The sequence below is a fragment of the Hyphopichia burtonii genome (assembly GCF_001661395.1).
Source record: "Hyphopichia burtonii NRRL Y-1933 unplaced genomic scaffold HYPBUscaffold_2, whole genome shotgun sequence".
NCBI lineage: Eukaryota > Fungi > Ascomycota > Pichiomycetes > Serinales > Debaryomycetaceae > Hyphopichia > Hyphopichia burtonii.
The window spans coordinates 992,093-1,008,308 of NW_017963729.1; the positions used below are offsets into that span (position 1 = coordinate 992,093).

General features: G+C 35.2%; 10 protein-coding genes across 10 annotated transcripts; 3 read left to right on the plus strand and 7 right to left on the minus strand.

Annotated features, from left to right (window-relative positions):
• Positions 1–245: 245 nt before the first annotated feature.
• HYPBUDRAFT_106474 (uncharacterized protein) lies at positions 246–1,046 on the minus strand (the record flags this gene model as incomplete). Its single annotated transcript, XM_020218487.1, has 1 exon — positions 246–1,046. One exon carries the CDS (start codon positions 1,044–1,046, stop codon positions 246–248), a length of 801 nt encoding a protein of 266 aa, XP_020077842.1.
• A 504-nt stretch (positions 1,047–1,550) lies between these two features.
• On the minus strand, positions 1,551–2,603 carry MEU1 (S-methyl-5-thioadenosine phosphorylase; the record flags this gene model as incomplete). The annotated part of the gene is made up of 1 exon (XM_020218434.1): positions 1,551–2,603. The coding sequence occupies one exon, from the start codon at positions 2,601–2,603 to the stop codon at positions 1,551–1,553; it is 1,053 nt and encodes a 350-aa protein (XP_020077843.1).
• Positions 2,604–3,148: 545 nt separating this feature from the next.
• Positions 3,149–4,066, plus strand: HYPBUDRAFT_104276 (uncharacterized protein; the record flags this gene model as incomplete). The annotated part of the gene is made up of 1 exon (XM_020218335.1): positions 3,149–4,066. The coding sequence occupies one exon, from the start codon at positions 3,149–3,151 to the stop codon at positions 4,064–4,066; it is 918 nt and encodes a 305-aa protein (XP_020077844.1).
• A 244-nt stretch (positions 4,067–4,310) lies between these two features.
• HYPBUDRAFT_160623 (diacylglycerol O-acyltransferase) lies at positions 4,311–6,121 on the minus strand (the record flags this gene model as incomplete). The annotated part of the gene is made up of 2 exons (XM_020222498.1): positions 4,311–6,015; positions 6,064–6,121. 2 exons carry the CDS (start codon positions 6,119–6,121, stop codon positions 4,322–4,324), a joined length of 1,752 nt encoding a protein of 583 aa, XP_020077845.1. The 3' UTR covers positions 4,311–4,321.
• Positions 6,122–6,444: 323 nt separating this feature from the next.
• Positions 6,445–9,149, plus strand: ORC3 (origin recognition complex subunit 3; the record flags this gene model as incomplete). The annotated part of the gene is made up of 2 exons (XM_020223227.1): positions 6,445–8,439; positions 8,506–9,149. Exons 1-2 carry the CDS (start codon positions 6,639–6,641, stop codon positions 9,147–9,149), a joined length of 2,445 nt encoding a protein of 814 aa, XP_020077846.1. The 5' UTR covers positions 6,445–6,638.
• A 1-nt stretch (position 9,150) lies between these two features.
• HYPBUDRAFT_152103 (uncharacterized protein) lies at positions 9,151–9,676 on the minus strand. Its single transcript, XM_020220842.1, has one exon. It carries the CDS (start codon positions 9,537–9,539, stop codon positions 9,216–9,218), a length of 324 nt encoding a protein of 107 aa, XP_020077847.1. The 5' UTR covers positions 9,540–9,676; the 3' UTR covers positions 9,151–9,215.
• Positions 9,677–9,816: 140 nt separating this feature from the next.
• On the minus strand, positions 9,817–11,609 carry HYPBUDRAFT_152104 (alpha-mannosyltransferase; the record flags this gene model as incomplete). The annotated part of the gene is made up of 1 exon (XM_020220843.1): positions 9,817–11,609. A coding segment is annotated over exon 1 (1,619 nt), but the record flags the coding sequence as incomplete, so codon positions are not given.
• A 1,370-nt stretch (positions 11,610–12,979) lies between these two features.
• HYPBUDRAFT_191220 (uncharacterized protein) lies at positions 12,980–14,802 on the minus strand. The gene has a single exon (XM_020222943.1). The coding sequence runs from the start codon at positions 14,692–14,694 to the stop codon at positions 13,369–13,371; it is 1,326 nt and encodes a 441-aa protein (XP_020077849.1). The 5' UTR covers positions 14,695–14,802; the 3' UTR covers positions 12,980–13,368.
• Positions 14,803–14,926: 124 nt separating this feature from the next.
• On the plus strand, positions 14,927–15,278 carry HYPBUDRAFT_155827 (U4/U6-U5 snRNP complex subunit; the record flags this gene model as incomplete). The annotated part of the gene is made up of 2 exons (XM_020222149.1): positions 14,927–14,954; positions 15,013–15,278. The coding sequence occupies 2 exons, from the start codon at positions 14,927–14,929 to the stop codon at positions 15,276–15,278; spliced, it is 294 nt and encodes a 97-aa protein (XP_020077850.1).
• A 48-nt stretch (positions 15,279–15,326) lies between these two features.
• HYPBUDRAFT_105887 (methylthioribulose 1-phosphate dehydratase) lies at positions 15,327–16,076 on the minus strand (the record flags this gene model as incomplete). The annotated part of the gene is made up of 1 exon (XM_020218447.1): positions 15,327–16,076. The coding sequence occupies one exon, from the start codon at positions 16,074–16,076 to the stop codon at positions 15,327–15,329; it is 750 nt and encodes a 249-aa protein (XP_020077851.1).
• Between the last annotated feature and the right edge of the window lie 140 nt (positions 16,077–16,216).

Consider the following 16,216-nt stretch of genomic DNA (forward strand, 5'->3'; position numbering starts at 1 on the left):
TTATAGTAGAAAATGCAAAAAAAAAAAAAAGCATAAGAGAGTCAATTGTCAATTAACACTATAGACTTGAGCTGATCTAGTAGTAGATCAGTGGTTCAGTAGATAGCCGAAGAGACTCTAAATCAGCTGATAAAGATGGCCAAAAAAAAAAAAACAGAAAAAACAAGTCCTTTGTGAGCTGATTTTAATACTTGTGGAACCGTAAGATAACCAACCGATTTGATCATGTATGCATATGACTAAGTTTAAAAAACGGTATCTTTTGGCTCTTGATGTTTGGTGGTGTTCAAGGCAGAGCCACCATTACCAATTGGAATATCACTTTCTACCCCGGAATTATTTTCATTTTCAGAGGAAGACAGGATGGATAACCTCTCGTGTCTTGATTTATCGGCAACCTTCTCTACTTCTGCGCCGGTCATCACCTTGATCCAGTCAACATCAAGAGAATAAGGACCGTATTGTTTATCTAATAACCCAATTCCAACAGTTTTAACTTCCAGTTTATTAATTTCCGAGCCATCTTGAATAACCCCCCAATTAGTCATGACAAAATCATTCAATGGAATAACCACCGTTTCCCACTCTCCTGGATGGTTTAAAAACAAACGATGTTGGAATAAATCAGTGACCAAAGGAGTATTGGCCTGAATATTGACCAAGTACTTACGACGATCACCACGAACCCTTAAAACCAAAGATTGGAAATTTGACCAATCCCAAAACACGTTTCCCGAAAGCCAGGATTCTTTTTGGTCTTTGGTTCTAAACATGGCGTAGCCTGAACGAGTAATTTCTGGATTATTCTTTGGCAAATCTAAATTCAAGTATCCATGGAAATGGCCCATTTTCCGCAGTTCGTCGTAATCAAAATTAACCGTAGAGTATCCTCCCATTTCCTGGTCACATCGGGTCATTATATTACTAAACGACTCTTGTGGATTTTTTTTGAAATCAAGTATAGTTTGAACTGATTTGGTCAAATCGTTTGATTTGGCGAAAAAACGACTCAACGTAGAGTTTAATCCTAAGGTTCTCAATGACATATTGTATGGTGTCTACTTTTCTTCCAAATCCAATACAAGGGAGACTCCTATCTGATATATATACTCTGATTTGAGGGGTGGCTTACTGATCAATCAGCCTATCTATTTTGTTAGGGGAGAAAAAGATATGGTGCTAGTAAAGCTTCTTTTTTTTGGCTGCACCCACACGACTCGCTTAAAATGACTGCAACCCAAATTGTGTGACAACCTTTTGCAATACAAAACAAAAAAAAAAAAGAATAAAGGAACAAAATGTGAAAAAATCCAAATGGGTGGGGAGGATAACTGTTTCTCTTATCAATTGATTCATAATCTGATTATCCCCACCAGGGTGGAATATGCTTGTAGAAGACGTTCCAGTATGGGTATGTTGAAGGCTGAGGGGATCAGTGCCATTGCTGGCAACAGCAATAACCGTTAAGGGAGAAGTCAAGACTGGAGGAGAAGTCCGAAGGTCAACTCCGAAGAACATACATTAATCTAGACACATATATATATATATAATTAGTTGATTGGCCAGTAGCCAGGGAATAAAAAGTGCATTTTCTCTAACAATTCCTTCTTGACCCCATGGGGACTGGTACTGACCGAGTACTTCATCGAACCTTCTAAGCTCGTACCCAAATTCTTTTCACCACTGACTAACTCGGCACTGACAATGTCAATTAAATGGGCGGCGACTTTGCAGGCATTGGCCAGGTTTGCCTTTAAGTTACCAACCACGGTTTCCACGGTGACTGGTTCTTCATTTTCGTTCCAGGAATCATAATCTGTAGACATGCAAATCATTTGATAAGCGATTTCTGCTTCACGAGCCAATTTTGCTTCTGGCAAAACGGACATATTGATAACGGATCCTCCCCAAGTACGGTAGAGTTTCAGTTCTGCTCTAGTACTAAATTGAGGGCCTTCCATACAGATCACGGTCAAATCTTCGTTTTTATTGGTGTGTTTCTTGGTATGTAATAATGGAGTATGTTCGGTATCAAACCCTTCTAAAAATCCACTGGATGGTAAACTGTCACTGATGATTTGATTCAAGGTTAAATCAAACGGTTCCCCAAACATTGCGTGGGCAACAAATCCTTTTTCGAAAAAGGTGGATGGTCTGATCCCCTTGGTTCTATCGATAACTTGGGTTGGAACTACAAAATCTCTTGGTTTGATTTCTTGTTGTAAGGATCCAACTGCTGAAAAAGCTATAATGGCTTTAACCCCTAATTTCTTCAATGCTGCTATATTGGCTCTAGATGGAACATCCGATGGTAATAAGTCATGGTGTTGTCCATGTCTGGCCAAAAATGCAACTGGATATCCTTGATCGGTCACGGATATAGTGATTGGTGCCGATGGGAACCCCCATGGTGTTGAAACAGTAACTCTTGCAACTGGTTTCAAGTTTGGTAAATCATACAACCCAGTACCTCCAATCACGGCTAATGGTACTTGTTTATCAAATGTATGTGGCAATTGACTCAAGTCAACTTTCTCTCCTCTGTGTAATGACATCCTGAGTAGTCTGCTTATGTTGTTTTTGGCAATATTGATCCTTACCATAAACTACTACGAATCTTTTCAGTATTGACTTTTTTTTTTTGTTTTTTCGCCGACAAGCTTCCATCGTGGGTACCAATTACGCATTTATCTTTGATCCACGTTAGTGTGGCTTACATTCTGGTCAATTATAGGCCTGTTCTTAGACTCACCAACAAGAGTACTTCATCTAGGGAGCTTGCTTGTCCAGGGAAAGCTTTCTTAGTACTTATACTGTTACACTATACTGGAGGTTTTCTTTTGATGTACGGGTGAGATTATTTTCAATTTGATGTACGGGTGTTGTAGTCGAGCGAATACTAATCCGTCATGTATAAAAAACGGTCCCTTTACTTAATAATCAGATATTCTTCTTCTTAGTACCAAACCACGTTATGCTTTCTATCAAGCTAACATCAGCTTTAAAACAACCTGCTCTAAGACCTTTGGGGTTGGGTAGATTGGCACCCTCGATTAGGGCTTACTCGTCGAAATCGCCTCCCAAATCTGACCATGATTTGCTCAACGATGAAAAACATCCAACTCCTTCTAAAAGAAGACTAAATCCCATGGCAGCTAAAAGTAAGACCAAGTCCAACGACTCTGCTTCGGTTAAATCCAAGTCTACTTCTTCGAGATCGAAAAAGGCTATAAATGCTAAATCACAGGTATCAAATTCTGCATCTAATCTTGTAAATACTAAATTTAATGAATCCACGAATTTTAAACAAAAACTCAATTATATACCAATAACGAAATTCCCAAAAGTTCCTGAAAGCATATTGAATCAGTCTGCTAAAGATTTATATGAAAGTATCGGCTTGACACCTCCAGAAGAAGAAGAGATGAACAAAAAGAAAAACACCTTTGTTGATTTTAACATTCCTGATGATCATTTAAAATCAACCATAAAGGCTAGGATCACCGAGAAAGATCGTGCCATAATTGATGGCCTTGATAATATGGTCAAGTCAAACGATGATCGTGAAATCAGACAATTACATGCTAGTGTTGTTAAACTATACTATGATGAAGATACAAATACTTATCAACCATTACCTGAACATAGTTTGAAAAAATCATTATCCGGTATGATTAATCTCAATCCGCATTTGGAAGATATTGATGATGAGTACTTGTGGGACTTATTTCCTCGTAATAAGCCTTTTGGTAATCCACCTTTTGAACAAAAATGGAATATAAACTCTTTCAGAAATTGGGAAAATTCTCAATTAGAAAAACTAAGAAAAGAACAAAGTATCAAAGAAGATCATAAGAAAGAGTATAGCGATTTTCTTAACCAGTTACACGATTCAAAATCTTTATTCAAAAAAACTGCCGCTCATATGAATCAGCAAAAAGAAAGTAATGCTTCGGTTAATAGTAAAGGTCGTAGAAAATTGGATAGGAAATTACTCAAACAGTATAAAAAATTGAAAGAAGAAGGAAAGATTCCAAAAGATGATGATGATAATGATAAATTTTAATTTATATATTTTAAATACCCTTGCACATAGTACTAATTCTCAATCAAGTTTAACTTACATAATGTAGATATTAATGTATAAACAATTATATATGCTGTAAAAAAACAATGTGAGCCATAGAAAATGATTAAAAAAAATTATTTAAAACTGATTAAATGTATGCTAGCATGAATGTCGAAATAAATATTAAGAAAGCCAGTCTTAAATATAAAAAAAGAAAGAATATATACAATTCCAATCCTGGGAATTATAAGATTATTCAATGATGCACAATTCAACATCACCATATCCATATTTGTGTTTATTTTCCTCGTAAACACGCTTTAATTCATCAACGTATAATCTATGATAGTGATCTAAAAGTTCTTGTGGAATCTGTGTTTTACTTTTACTTTTAGGTTGTTCCTTCTTTTTGAATAAATTAGTGAATGATTCACCTGACCTACGTACTTGTGATTCATTGTTAGCTTTGGGTTTATCAGAATTAGTTTCGGTTTGTGGTTTAGAAGGTTCAGATTCTGGATGTTTTAATCTATATTCTGATAATGCCCCTTCTGGGATAAGGATTGGTCTACCCATTACGACATCAATAGGGTTTCTAAATGGTAAAAATCCAAAATCATAAATGAAGATACCTCTTGCACTGAAAAAAGGTAATGTAAACAGAAACGTATTCTTCATCCATTGCTGAAATGCATAACCAAAAGAACCAGGTTTTGGAATTGATAATTTATATATGTCAGCTTCACCAAATGCAAAAGTTGGCACTAACGAAACGTTTCCTAATTCAATGGCCAACTTAACAAAGCCCTTTCGTTTATTTAGAACTAATTTGATTTCTCTTTTAACTTTGGGCTTATTATCTGAGTAATAATCATCATCGTGGTCTTTATCTGAAGATAAATTAGAAGGTTCTTCTTCTTGGAAATCATCATCATCTTCTTCTTCTTTTTGATATTGGTCTCCTTTATAACCATTACCCACTTTTGTATAACCAGAGACCATGTTATTTAAAAGCGATTCTTGAGCCCCACCGACAACAATGCAAACCGAGTTATCACCATTGTTGATTATACTTTTAATATTTTTAGCGGATGCACTGGTAAGACCCAAGCTTAATAAGTAATCTCTATATAAAGGTAAAGTGAACTGAGTGGTTAAAGTCAAGGGGAAAACATATCCAATACCGGGTAAAAGACACTCATGTTTGGAAGGATCATGGAAAAATGGTTTTAAGAATTTGACCGGGGGTTCGAAAGGCTTATTTCTAATGGCATTGGTTGCAAAAGTAGCCATTGCACCCATTGAAATTACTCCATGAGGATGATACCCAAAGATATAACGAGGACCGGTTGAGATTTTTTTATAATTATACACATGAGAACCATTTTTAGAGATTCTCTTGCCATTAACAGAATCATTTTCACCAGAGGGAGGAGGACTATAAGAGTCCAGATCATTCAAACGTTTACTCAATCCCAATTTCTTGAAAATACTATCAATCATCGTTCTCAGATGTTCACTAATCAAATCCTCTTCATCGTCAGGTATGGAATCCTCTTCCACCAAGACATTCGAGAATGTAGGTTCAAGCTCAACTGTTTTATGGACTCTTACTGGGAAATAATCAACAAACCATTTCCAAATCAATAAATTCTTCATCCAATCACGAACTCTATAAACCACTTTCCCATTGGTTGGAGTATGTAAATCAAAGCCATACCACCAAATGAAATAGGGTAAAATAACTAGAGCCCAAACTATCCACCCTAATGAAATCAAACCCAAAAATAAGCAAATAAAGAAAGGAATCGAGATCGTATGCCAAATTATCCCAATAGTTTCCAATCTGTTTTTCAAAGGAGTATTGAGGGGTGCAAAATTCAATCTTCGCTTCTTACTCTTCGATCTCCGATGCTTTTTACCATTATTCTTGACACTTTTCGACTCTTGTGAACTTTGAGAAGAAGAATCAACCTCGTATCTATGATGCAAACCCCCCAGTTTGTCTTCACCGCCTACACCTGTGGCAGAAGTACTTTGCTTGGATGGCATTTCCACTTGATCCGAATATCCAATTGACCCCAGTCCAGCCTGAATCTAACCTATAGCTTTTGATCAAGCTAAGCAAGTACAATCTTAAGGGTATCAAATGATGCGATTTCTCTAGTAACCGCAAAACAAATCACAAATGTTAGGAATCAGTCTCCGTTCAAAGTAGAATGTCTACCCAATATATATATATATATTCATACACTCCGTAAGAAGACTCTAGGAATAAGGAGACAAAAAGCTTAATATATAAAATGTCTGGAGAATTGGGAAAGTGGTGGAATTGTCTGCGTATAAATTACTATTGTATTAACATTATAATTTTGCTCGGGGTTGTTTGTTTGTCGCATTGGCTGGGGATCAAACTCTTCTCTAATCTTTCGGTTGCTCAAAGCATGAGCACATCTTTCGTCAGATTTAGCAATCACTTCTTATCGTTACCCCTGACTCGAGTTTGCGAGGTGATCGGTTGTACTAATCTGGTAGGTGCCCTTTTGCGTTGGTTTAGTTTTCGAGAAGCATGGCTAAAAGAGGGTCGAGAAATGGTCTGGCGGCCACGGTTCTGATGGACACCAATAATCAGAAAACCCACTATTTTATTGATCCACGAAAGCGTCAGAAGACCGGAGGTCCGTTGAGTTCGTTGGCCAATGTCTTTAATGTGTTGGGACCCGAGTCCAAGAAGAATACTCATAAAACACCATTCAATCCTTTATTGAATACCAAAGAATCCAGTCAGCATGTAAAGCATCGGTATAATCTATACAATCAGGTTTGGCAGAACCAGTTGGAAAAGATTGATTTCATACTTAATAATACCAATACTCAGTTATTTCAAGATTTATTGAGTTATATCAAGCAACCGCCGGTGGTGAAGGATGATTTTAGACGCGTTAGTCGAATTATCAAGACCCAATCACATAAGCTTCCAGTTGGGTTTTTATCGCTTACTTCTAACACCGCTAATAACACTAGGATCTTACAAGAGTTGTTGCAGTTTTTGCATGAGCAAAATGAACTGGACGATTCGCTTGATTTAAAAGCGGTTAGTCTTAATTCTAAAAACTGCGTTCATGCAAAAGCTGCCCTGAGAGAAACAATTCGTCAATTTTTAAACTTAAAGGTCAAAAAGCCAGTACCTAATCAAGTCATATCTGTTGCCGAAGCATCGGAAGATGAAGATGAAGAAAAAGAAGATGAAGAAAAAGAAGATGAAGAAAAAGAAGATGAAGAAAAAGAAGATGAACAAAGAGACGAGGAAGAAGATGGGTTTGATGAAGATCAAAACGATGAGCAAGTCATGGCAACCTTAAAGGGTAGGATTTCTTATGATCTTGATATTCTCGAAGAATGGTGTAATAATCATTATCGTAAAACTAACACTGACGTTTATAATACAAATTTAAGAATCATAATCATAGTGGAGGAAGCCGATTCGGTTGATAACGATGTTTTGAATCAGTTAATCAAATTGTTCCACTCTTATTCAAACAGGTTGCCAATCTACTTTTTCATGGCATTATCTTCAAGTAATGTGAGTAATTGGATCAATACAAACTTGAATAATACTTTAAGAACTATTATTAATGGTATTAAGTTTGAATCAAATGATAATAAGGATTTAGGTTATGATGTTTTAAGTAAATTGTTCTTAAACCATGAAATCACCCCTGATGCTCCAATCTCATTAGATTCAAGATTGGCTCTGATCATTTTAAATCGTTTTGAAAATTCAAATAATTCAATTGATAGTTTAGTAGCTTCTTTGAAACTAAGTTACATGATTTATTTCTATCAGTCTCCCTTGTCAATTTTAGTAGATTCCAAATTTGAACCAACACAATTACATATCGACTCTTTGAGAAAACTACCTTCATTCAAAAAGGTAGTTGAATTCAAATTACATCAATTTACAGAATTGAAAAAAGAATTGGCTGATGATAGACTTACATTAGCGGAGCTATATTCAGAAAATGATGAAAGATTCCAAGAAAAAGAAAACACCATTACAAAATTGAAAGATGAGATTAAAGCCTTACTTAACTCAAATGATAAATCAAAAGAATTGTTAGCAAATGCTAAAAAAGATTTCCAAATTTATAGAAATTCAATTATAAATGCTGTTAATTTATTATACAAATTCGATCCATTCCAAAAAGAAAAGTTTGAAATCTATAAGTTAATCACTAATAATCAGTTAATCAACTCAGGGTACCTTAGTGATTGTCTTCGTTCAGTCAAAAATTTACCTGTGGAAGATGTTCAAGAATTGTCAAATTATATTCTCGAATCAGACGATATAAGAAGTGTCTTGAATGAAAGTGTCACTGATGATTATATTTTGAGATTACAAGTAGAAATAAGAAGTTTGAATTTCAAAGACGAAGAAAATATACAGCAAGATTTACGAAATCTTCTCACCAAGTACTTTAATGGGAATTCTCATTTGAACAAAAAAATTAATGATAATTTATTTAATGAAATTTTGACCATCGACGGTGGAGTCAGTGAATTGGAATTATTGAAACCTCTGAAGTTTGTCGAAGAAAATTTAGATAACTTAATGATAAATCTTGTCAGACCAAGTTTGAGAAGTGTTCTTGAATTAGGACTTAACGATTCTAGCGCCTACTTGAACAATGACTTAGTCAAGACTGATACAAAAAGTGAACTACCAAGAAACAGTTTATCGCCAATGGTTTCAAGACTTTACAATATTTATAAAGATGCTCCCATTTCTATTAATCTTTACGATTTTTACGTTGCCTTCAAACAGTCTTTGTTAAAATCTGAAATTATAAATGAGTTATCTTCGAATGTCGATAAATTGGCCTCCGACAAGGATGCCTATTCAAAAATATACTTGGATATAGTTAAACAATTGAGAAGCGACGAAATAGAGGATACTACCTGGAATAAACTAACCTATGCTTGGTTCTTGCAAAGTTGTTTTGAGTTAGTTGCAATGGGGTTCCTTAAAGAGAAAACTAAAAATGACTTTCTTGAAAAGGGGGTTTGGAAGAATATTTAGGCATCTTTTAATTTTACAAATCATGAATTGGCATAATAATATCATTATATACATATATAAGTACATTTATAGTAAGCGATTGTAATTTCTACTCGACTTCTGATCTAACGCTTCCTTCTCTGCTTTCAACTTGGCCTCTTTGACTTCTTCTGCTTCTGCTTCTTGTTCTAAAGCAAGATCGTCACTAAAAATCTTGCCTATAGTAGAACCGTAATAATTTGCCAACTTATCACTGGCCTTATTATATGCTTCTGGATTTTGTTTCAATTGTGAGTGAGCGGCATATCCAGTTATAAATAAAAATAAAATCAATACAGATGCTATCATTAGAGTGATTAGCCTTTGGGTTTTAAAAATTCTGTTTGATATATGGGTAGAATTGGCAATCATATTCAACTTTAAAATCTCGGAATCTCTGGAATAAAAATATATTTGATTGAAGTGTCAGTGTTATAGTTGAGCTGAGCTTAAATAGCTAACTGAAGAGCTGGGATGTGTTCAAAAGATTGCAAACTAAAAGATGGGGCACACGATTCGTTTTATTGTCTTTGCTTTGTTCTCGTTTCTCCTTTTTGTTTTTGTCTAAATAACTTTTTATGGGTTGCAAGCTTAGTGCGATACAAAAAAATACATAGGCAGTATCTAGACGGTATTATAAATGAAAAAACGCCGGTATATTAAAGATTAAAGTAAAATGCTTGAAAGGAAAATAAGTAAATAAGTAAAATAAATAGGAGAAAGTGAAGAAATAGAAGAAATATGCAATAATAATATACAGAGGCATTAGTTTGGGTAATTCATTAATTAATGGCGACTCCACCGTGATCATGATTAACAGAATCACTAAATTCCTGTTTATTGTAATCGTTTACTAGGGTTTTGCTATTGTGGTATGCTGACCAAGCATCGCCTAGTCTTTTGAATTCATTGACTTCTTTTTCAGAGAATTTGATGGTTAAACCTTTGATTTGAGTATCTTTATTTTTGCCGGAGTCATCTACCCAGTTTCCACCCATCAGCGAATAAGCACACCAGGTATATCCATAACAGTATTCTCTCATGTTGAGCCATGATCTTTCAGGTTCGTGTTCATTATTTCTAGCAGTAAGATGATCCATGTCAAAAGGTGGAATGATAGCATGGGTCAAGATTAACTTATTTTCAAAAATACTTTTGAACTGTTCAAGTGTTTTAGCCTTGGTATAACGTTTTTTTGAAGAAAATTCATTTTCAAAATTAACGTTTTTATTTTGACCACAATGTTGAAATCCAGAGTTGAACCAAAGGATGGTTTTGTTATCAGCGTCATTGATATGACCAGGGTGGTTACTACAAATTTCCTGAGATTTGAAAGCTTGAGCTCTCTTGACATCGGCAATTCTTTCCAGTTCAGGAGTCAACTCACCAATTGCGGCTGCAAAATGTTTGTTGAAAGAATAATTTTCATCTCCCGAAATAACCATTGCAAGCCAAAAAAGTTCTTTATCACCATAAACTCTACTTTGAATAGGTAAACAGAAATTCATTTGTGCCATAACAAGTGGCTGCGTAAAATGTTTCCTTCTATTGATGACAACAAGTCCACTTTCCATATAATGATTGAGACCTTTGAAAAATTCATTTTCCAAGGTATAAGAGGTAACTTGAGGGATATTGAATACTATAGTATCTTTCAAAGAAGGAAATAATTTTTTGAAAAAAACCAAGTCATGTTTAGGTCTGAACTCAAAGGTGGAACGGTCTTTATAGAAAACGGTCCCGGTATTAATAAATTTTTCTAAATTGAAGAAAAAATCAGGTTTTTTCAACATGACAGTATCTGCATCAATCAAGATCATTTCTTCAAAAGAATTAAATAAAGTTGCCAATATTTTATTACCGAAACCTGAAAATTTGTTGATATACTCTCCCTTGACCGACCTTCTAACATCAACAAACCAAATATCTTGTTTAGGAAGCTTATTATAATCTGACCTTGCGGCCTGAATGACTTGCCTTTTGGATTCATCAGACAAGTTTTCATAGTACACAATTTGAATTGGTAAAGTGTTTTCAAGTGCACGAAGAAGCTGAATTAATTTGATAGTCAATTCAAGATGCATATCAGCAATGGAAAGAACAATACCTCTTCCATTCAAGTTTTTCTTGAAAGATGTTAGAAAGCAGCCGTTTTTGGAATTGAAATATTCCGAAGCCGGGGATATTGCTTCAACAAACATATTTTTATTGAAAAACCCTTTTTTTAAGTGTGGGAAAGAGTAAACAGAACCATCATGGTATTCAAATTTAGGATATTTTTGGGTCAACCAAGGGTATATTTTGGATTCTAAGTCCCTGCAGTTTGGTTTATGAGAGGATGGAGTTTGAACTTCATGAGATCCAATAGGATTGTGATCTTTTTTATAATTAATAAAAGTCAACATATCTTTTTGATCTTTGATAAAGTTTGTATTGTTGAATACTTGATCTTGATCATTTTGAAGCAAATAACACTTATTGAAAATCCTTATATGAGAAAAATAATCATGCAAAACTTGTTCTTCCAATCTTATCTTATCCCACTGTTGAGAATACTCATTAGAATAGAATTTATCATCTGGTTCTGAATCTTTATTTTCTTTATCTTTCTGTTCCTCTTTCCAATTCTCAAGTCTCCATTTTTTAAAATCTTCAAAATTACGATAATGGTCTTTATTATAAGAAAACCCTCTATTAGGGTCTATTTTCCAATTAGGGTCAGTCTTGTATAATTGTTTGAAATAATAATCGCAACGACTTTTCAAATCATTTCCTTGTAAAAATTCGAAAAAGGAGCTTTCTTCTAACATTTGATCATATGTGGTGGATTGGATATTAATATCCTTTGACTGATGTGGTTTCTTATAAAGATTTTTCAAAATGATATCAAAAGTAGCATCATTTATTTCATCGAGGTTTTTAACACTATATTTCCCATTTTCTTTAAGGAAAACCACATATAGTAAGAAATTTAAACCAACAGCTAAAAAGGCACTCCAGAGTAAATTTCTGTACTTTCTTTTGCTAATTCGATGGAACGTAGCCATAATTTCGATGATAGAATAGAAAAAAAAAAGTATTTCTGACGATACTTAAAGATGGCCCAAACGTTTTATACAAGGGATACGACTTGAATAGCTAGTATGTTTCAAACCTTAAAAAAAAAAAAAAATTAACAGAATAAAGTAACTTGGTTGTACTGATAAGATTGTTTAGTTTTAATGAAACAAGGACAACAATAAGTAGTTAAAAAAATACAGTGCTCAAGAAACAATCAGGAATAATCCAAGGAAAATCGTTCTTCAAAAAGGAAAATCGTTCTTCAAACAATTTACCCAATAGTCTTATGACCTAACACCTGAAAACAGCTTGTGGGAATTTATGGAGGCTTAATATTTAATCGATATTTTGATTTTGAGCGATTTTGAAGGTTTCTCTTTTTTGGGATCCGTTCTTTGAAATGTTTTTTTGAAAAAAATAACAGATGGAATACCAAATATGATCCGAGCTATTATCCTGCAAACCAGTTAATTATAGATTAGTCACAAAGTATTCTATCACTTTTAAAACCTTTTCTTTCGTAACAAAACAACAAAAAAGCTTCCAGTATCGTTTTTAACGATTTTCTTTCAATATATAAAATTTCATACTAAGTGATCGCCTGTACAAAGTACATAGACATACCTATACCGGTGTATATACCCATAGTTCGGGGACACACGTGGATGCAAAGAGGCCTCTTTCTCTGTTGAGGGACAAAAAAAAAAAAAAAAAAAANAAAAAAATTTCTCCTGATGTTTTGTTTTTTTCTATTTTGATGGTTTACTCCCTAAAAATCGAAGGTTTTCGATTTTTGGTGTAGGTCGTATCCTAACGCCCATGCTTCTGTATTTGATTTGTGCTAGTACTTGTATGAAATCAACAATCAGTTTCCACAAAGTTTTGAGTTTGACGTATTGTGCAAGGTTACTTTCACAATTGGTGTCAATCCATTTCTTTATTCTGTGCGTCATTTAGTTAGTCCGAAGACCATGCTTCCAAATATAGAAGTGTTCAACAAAAACACAATTATGGTCCCGGACACAGGTGCAGAGATTGTGTTTGGTTGTGAAAAAAAAAAAAAATAAAAAATGAAAAATAAAAATAAAAAAGACTGTGCACGCGAGGGTTTTCTATTGAGAATCTGGGTTTGGATACCGTGCTAATAGCCGTTGTGCTGACCACTTCCCCCTAACGTCTTTGGCCTCCGTTTGTAAGTTTTGATACCTGGGGAGTGGTTCGTGTTTACCTCTAAATTTTGGCTGGCTGGGAAGGGTTTGGTCATACTTCTAGTAATGCGAAAGGAAAACTCTGGCAGGAAAGTATTATCTATAGGGAGATTATAGTGATGGAGCTGCAGCGTATGCAGCGAAGCTAAAGCGAGGCTTCGTTGATTGGCGGCTGCAATAAAAGCTGATGTATTTTTTTTAGTAGGTCTTCCTTTTCCAGCAGGTCTTCCTTTTCCAGCAGGTCTTTCTCTTTTGCTTTTAGCAGGTGTTCCTCTCTGTATTTGCTTCTCATGCATGCAATTTACCTGTTTGCATTGAGGAAGTGTGGGGATTGTTTCCTGTTGGGATGTTGTTTGCTTTGAGTTTTTTGGATATGGATACATTTGGTGGTGTGTATTGTGAGTACCGATCAGGCGTTCAATCGTTTGTTTAGAGGAGTTGTAGTCCTGTAAGAAGGAATCCATAGAGGCAGCAAATGCGTTGTTGTGTGTAGCTATTTTGCTACTCCAGTTTTCGAGACGGTAGATTCTGGATTTCAATTCGCTTATTTGATTGGCAGACAGTGTCTGTTCGCTGACTTTTCTTTGGAGCTCTAGATGCGATTCTTCGATCCTACGAAGATTATTGTATTGCTCTGCGTTACCAACACTCAACACATTCATATCATCGATAAGCTTAAGCATCATTTCACTCAATTGCTTGAAAATCTGCCGGCTCGAGTGAACCATGTCCTGCTGCAGTGTTTGAAATGGTTCTACCAAAAGGTTTGTTCGTTTTTCCACTTCCACCTCTACTGTGTGTTTTAGCACATTCATTATCGAAGTGGCAGACTCTTTGGTATTTTGCATCTCTTTCTCCATCCCACGTATTCGGTTCCATAGATCTCTGTTGGAGCTTTCGAGCGCATCTACCTTGTCTGCTCGATCATGGTGTAGACTTTGTCTTAGATTAGCCGCTTCAAGTTCAAGTCTTGCCGCCCAAGTAATCAACAGCCTTTCGCTTTCTCCCAGCGTCATCTCTTCATCGGCTACAGAAGCACCACCAGCATGTGTCAGAATAATCGACTCTATCCTCAGGTTTTCTTCTTTGGAAAACTGGGAAACCTGGATCTGTCTGGAATCGGTAACCTGTTGTTTCGCTGGTTGCGATACATAACATTTGGAATTGGTTTGGGTAAAAACACTCGTATCAAGATCGAGATCCGAGAACGAGCCCCTTGATGGGCTGCTGCTATAGTCAGTATACTTACTTCTGGACATCGTACCGTTAAGCCAAATCTTATTGGTTGGAAAGATGAAGTAGACCTTTTTTGCAACACTTTAAATCAAGTGAAGAACACTTTAATTTGAGATTTTTATGGTGTCCTGCATATACTGCTTTTATTCAGTTGTTTTTTTTTTTTATATATAACTACTTGAGAAGAGTATGACAACATGAAAATCTGGATATCACTTCTTTATTCATCAATTACTTGTTGTTGTGCATATCAAGATGTCAGCATTGAAAGAGTTCCTTACAAGTATGTAACATGTGCGTTTACTTATGGCGAGAAACATAGTACTAACTGATTAATTTAGAGAAGGTAAGAATCATTACTACCGATGCCAGGCTATTTGAAGGGATTTTGGATGGGTTTGACAATTCGACCAACGTGATAATCACCCAGTGTATAGAGAGGTTGATCTACCCGGACGATGAAAATCAAGAAATCAAGATTGGTTTGTATTTGATGCGTGGTACCAACATTGTTTGCATTGGAGAGATTGACGAAGAGATAGATTCTAATATAGATTGGCTCAAGGAGCATGGACAAATACTCAAAGGCACTAAAAACCCATTATAGGGGTTGAAAAATGCATTAATTTTATTGAATATTTTGTTACAAGACTATTTAATTATTCTTAACGGTTGGAATTCCTGCTAATTTCATTTTAACAGCCAATTCTAATAAGTAATCCAAAGCTTCATTATATACCTTTGCTTTCCATATGTTTTCACCCCAAACATAGATTCCGTGTCTACGAACTAATACAGCAGTGGCTCCAGGATATTTTAAGATTGCGTTTTCTAAGTCATCAACCAAATCCTCTTCATGAGGAACATTATCGATAATGGGTAATACTAACGTATCATAATTCTCTAAATTCCCGATTTTTTCCACTTTTTGAGTAGTTTTATTATATTCAAGTTTAGGAATGGCCTTGATTTGTTCAATATTATTTATTTTGAATTCAATAGACTCTTCCCATAATAAAGTGGCCATAACTGCATTTTGAGAGTGGGTATGGATACAGGCTCCTGCGTCTCTCATGTTGTAGCAACTAAGAAATAATGGAGTACATGCACTTGGTTTATACTTATACGATTTAGTCAACTCCTTAGGACAATTATTTGGAGTATTTAAAATCTTAGTACCCGGCAATTCAACTACAAACATCTCCCATGGCTGCAATTTTTCCTTTTGAATACCAGATGGTGCAATGTATACCAAATTAGGATTTTCTCCTTCAGTGTCTCTAATGGAAATTCCTCCCCCAGTACCAGTTACCCAGTCTTTATCATAAAATAAACGACACAATTCGCAAATCAAATTGGCTGGATGGGATGGATCTTTAGCATCCACATATTCGTTAGTATACATGTTTTGAATATCAGACATTTTCAAGTGTCAATGCAAACTTGAAAGACTTGTATAGTTGATTGAATAAAAGTATAGAAGATGAAGTTCATTAAATTTTTTTTGTTTTAGCTTGACGTTTTGCCTGCACGTGCAAGGTGCAA

What these genes read in the sequence shown, in the direction of transcription:
- HYPBUDRAFT_152103 (XM_020220842.1), bottom strand. Translation starts at nt 9,539, where the DNA reads ATGATTGCCAATTCTACCCATATATCAAACAGAATTTTTAAAACCCAA.
- HYPBUDRAFT_191220 (XM_020222943.1), bottom strand. Translation starts at nt 14,694, where the DNA reads ATGTCCAGAAGTAAGTATACTGACTATAGCAGCAGCCCATCAAGGGGC.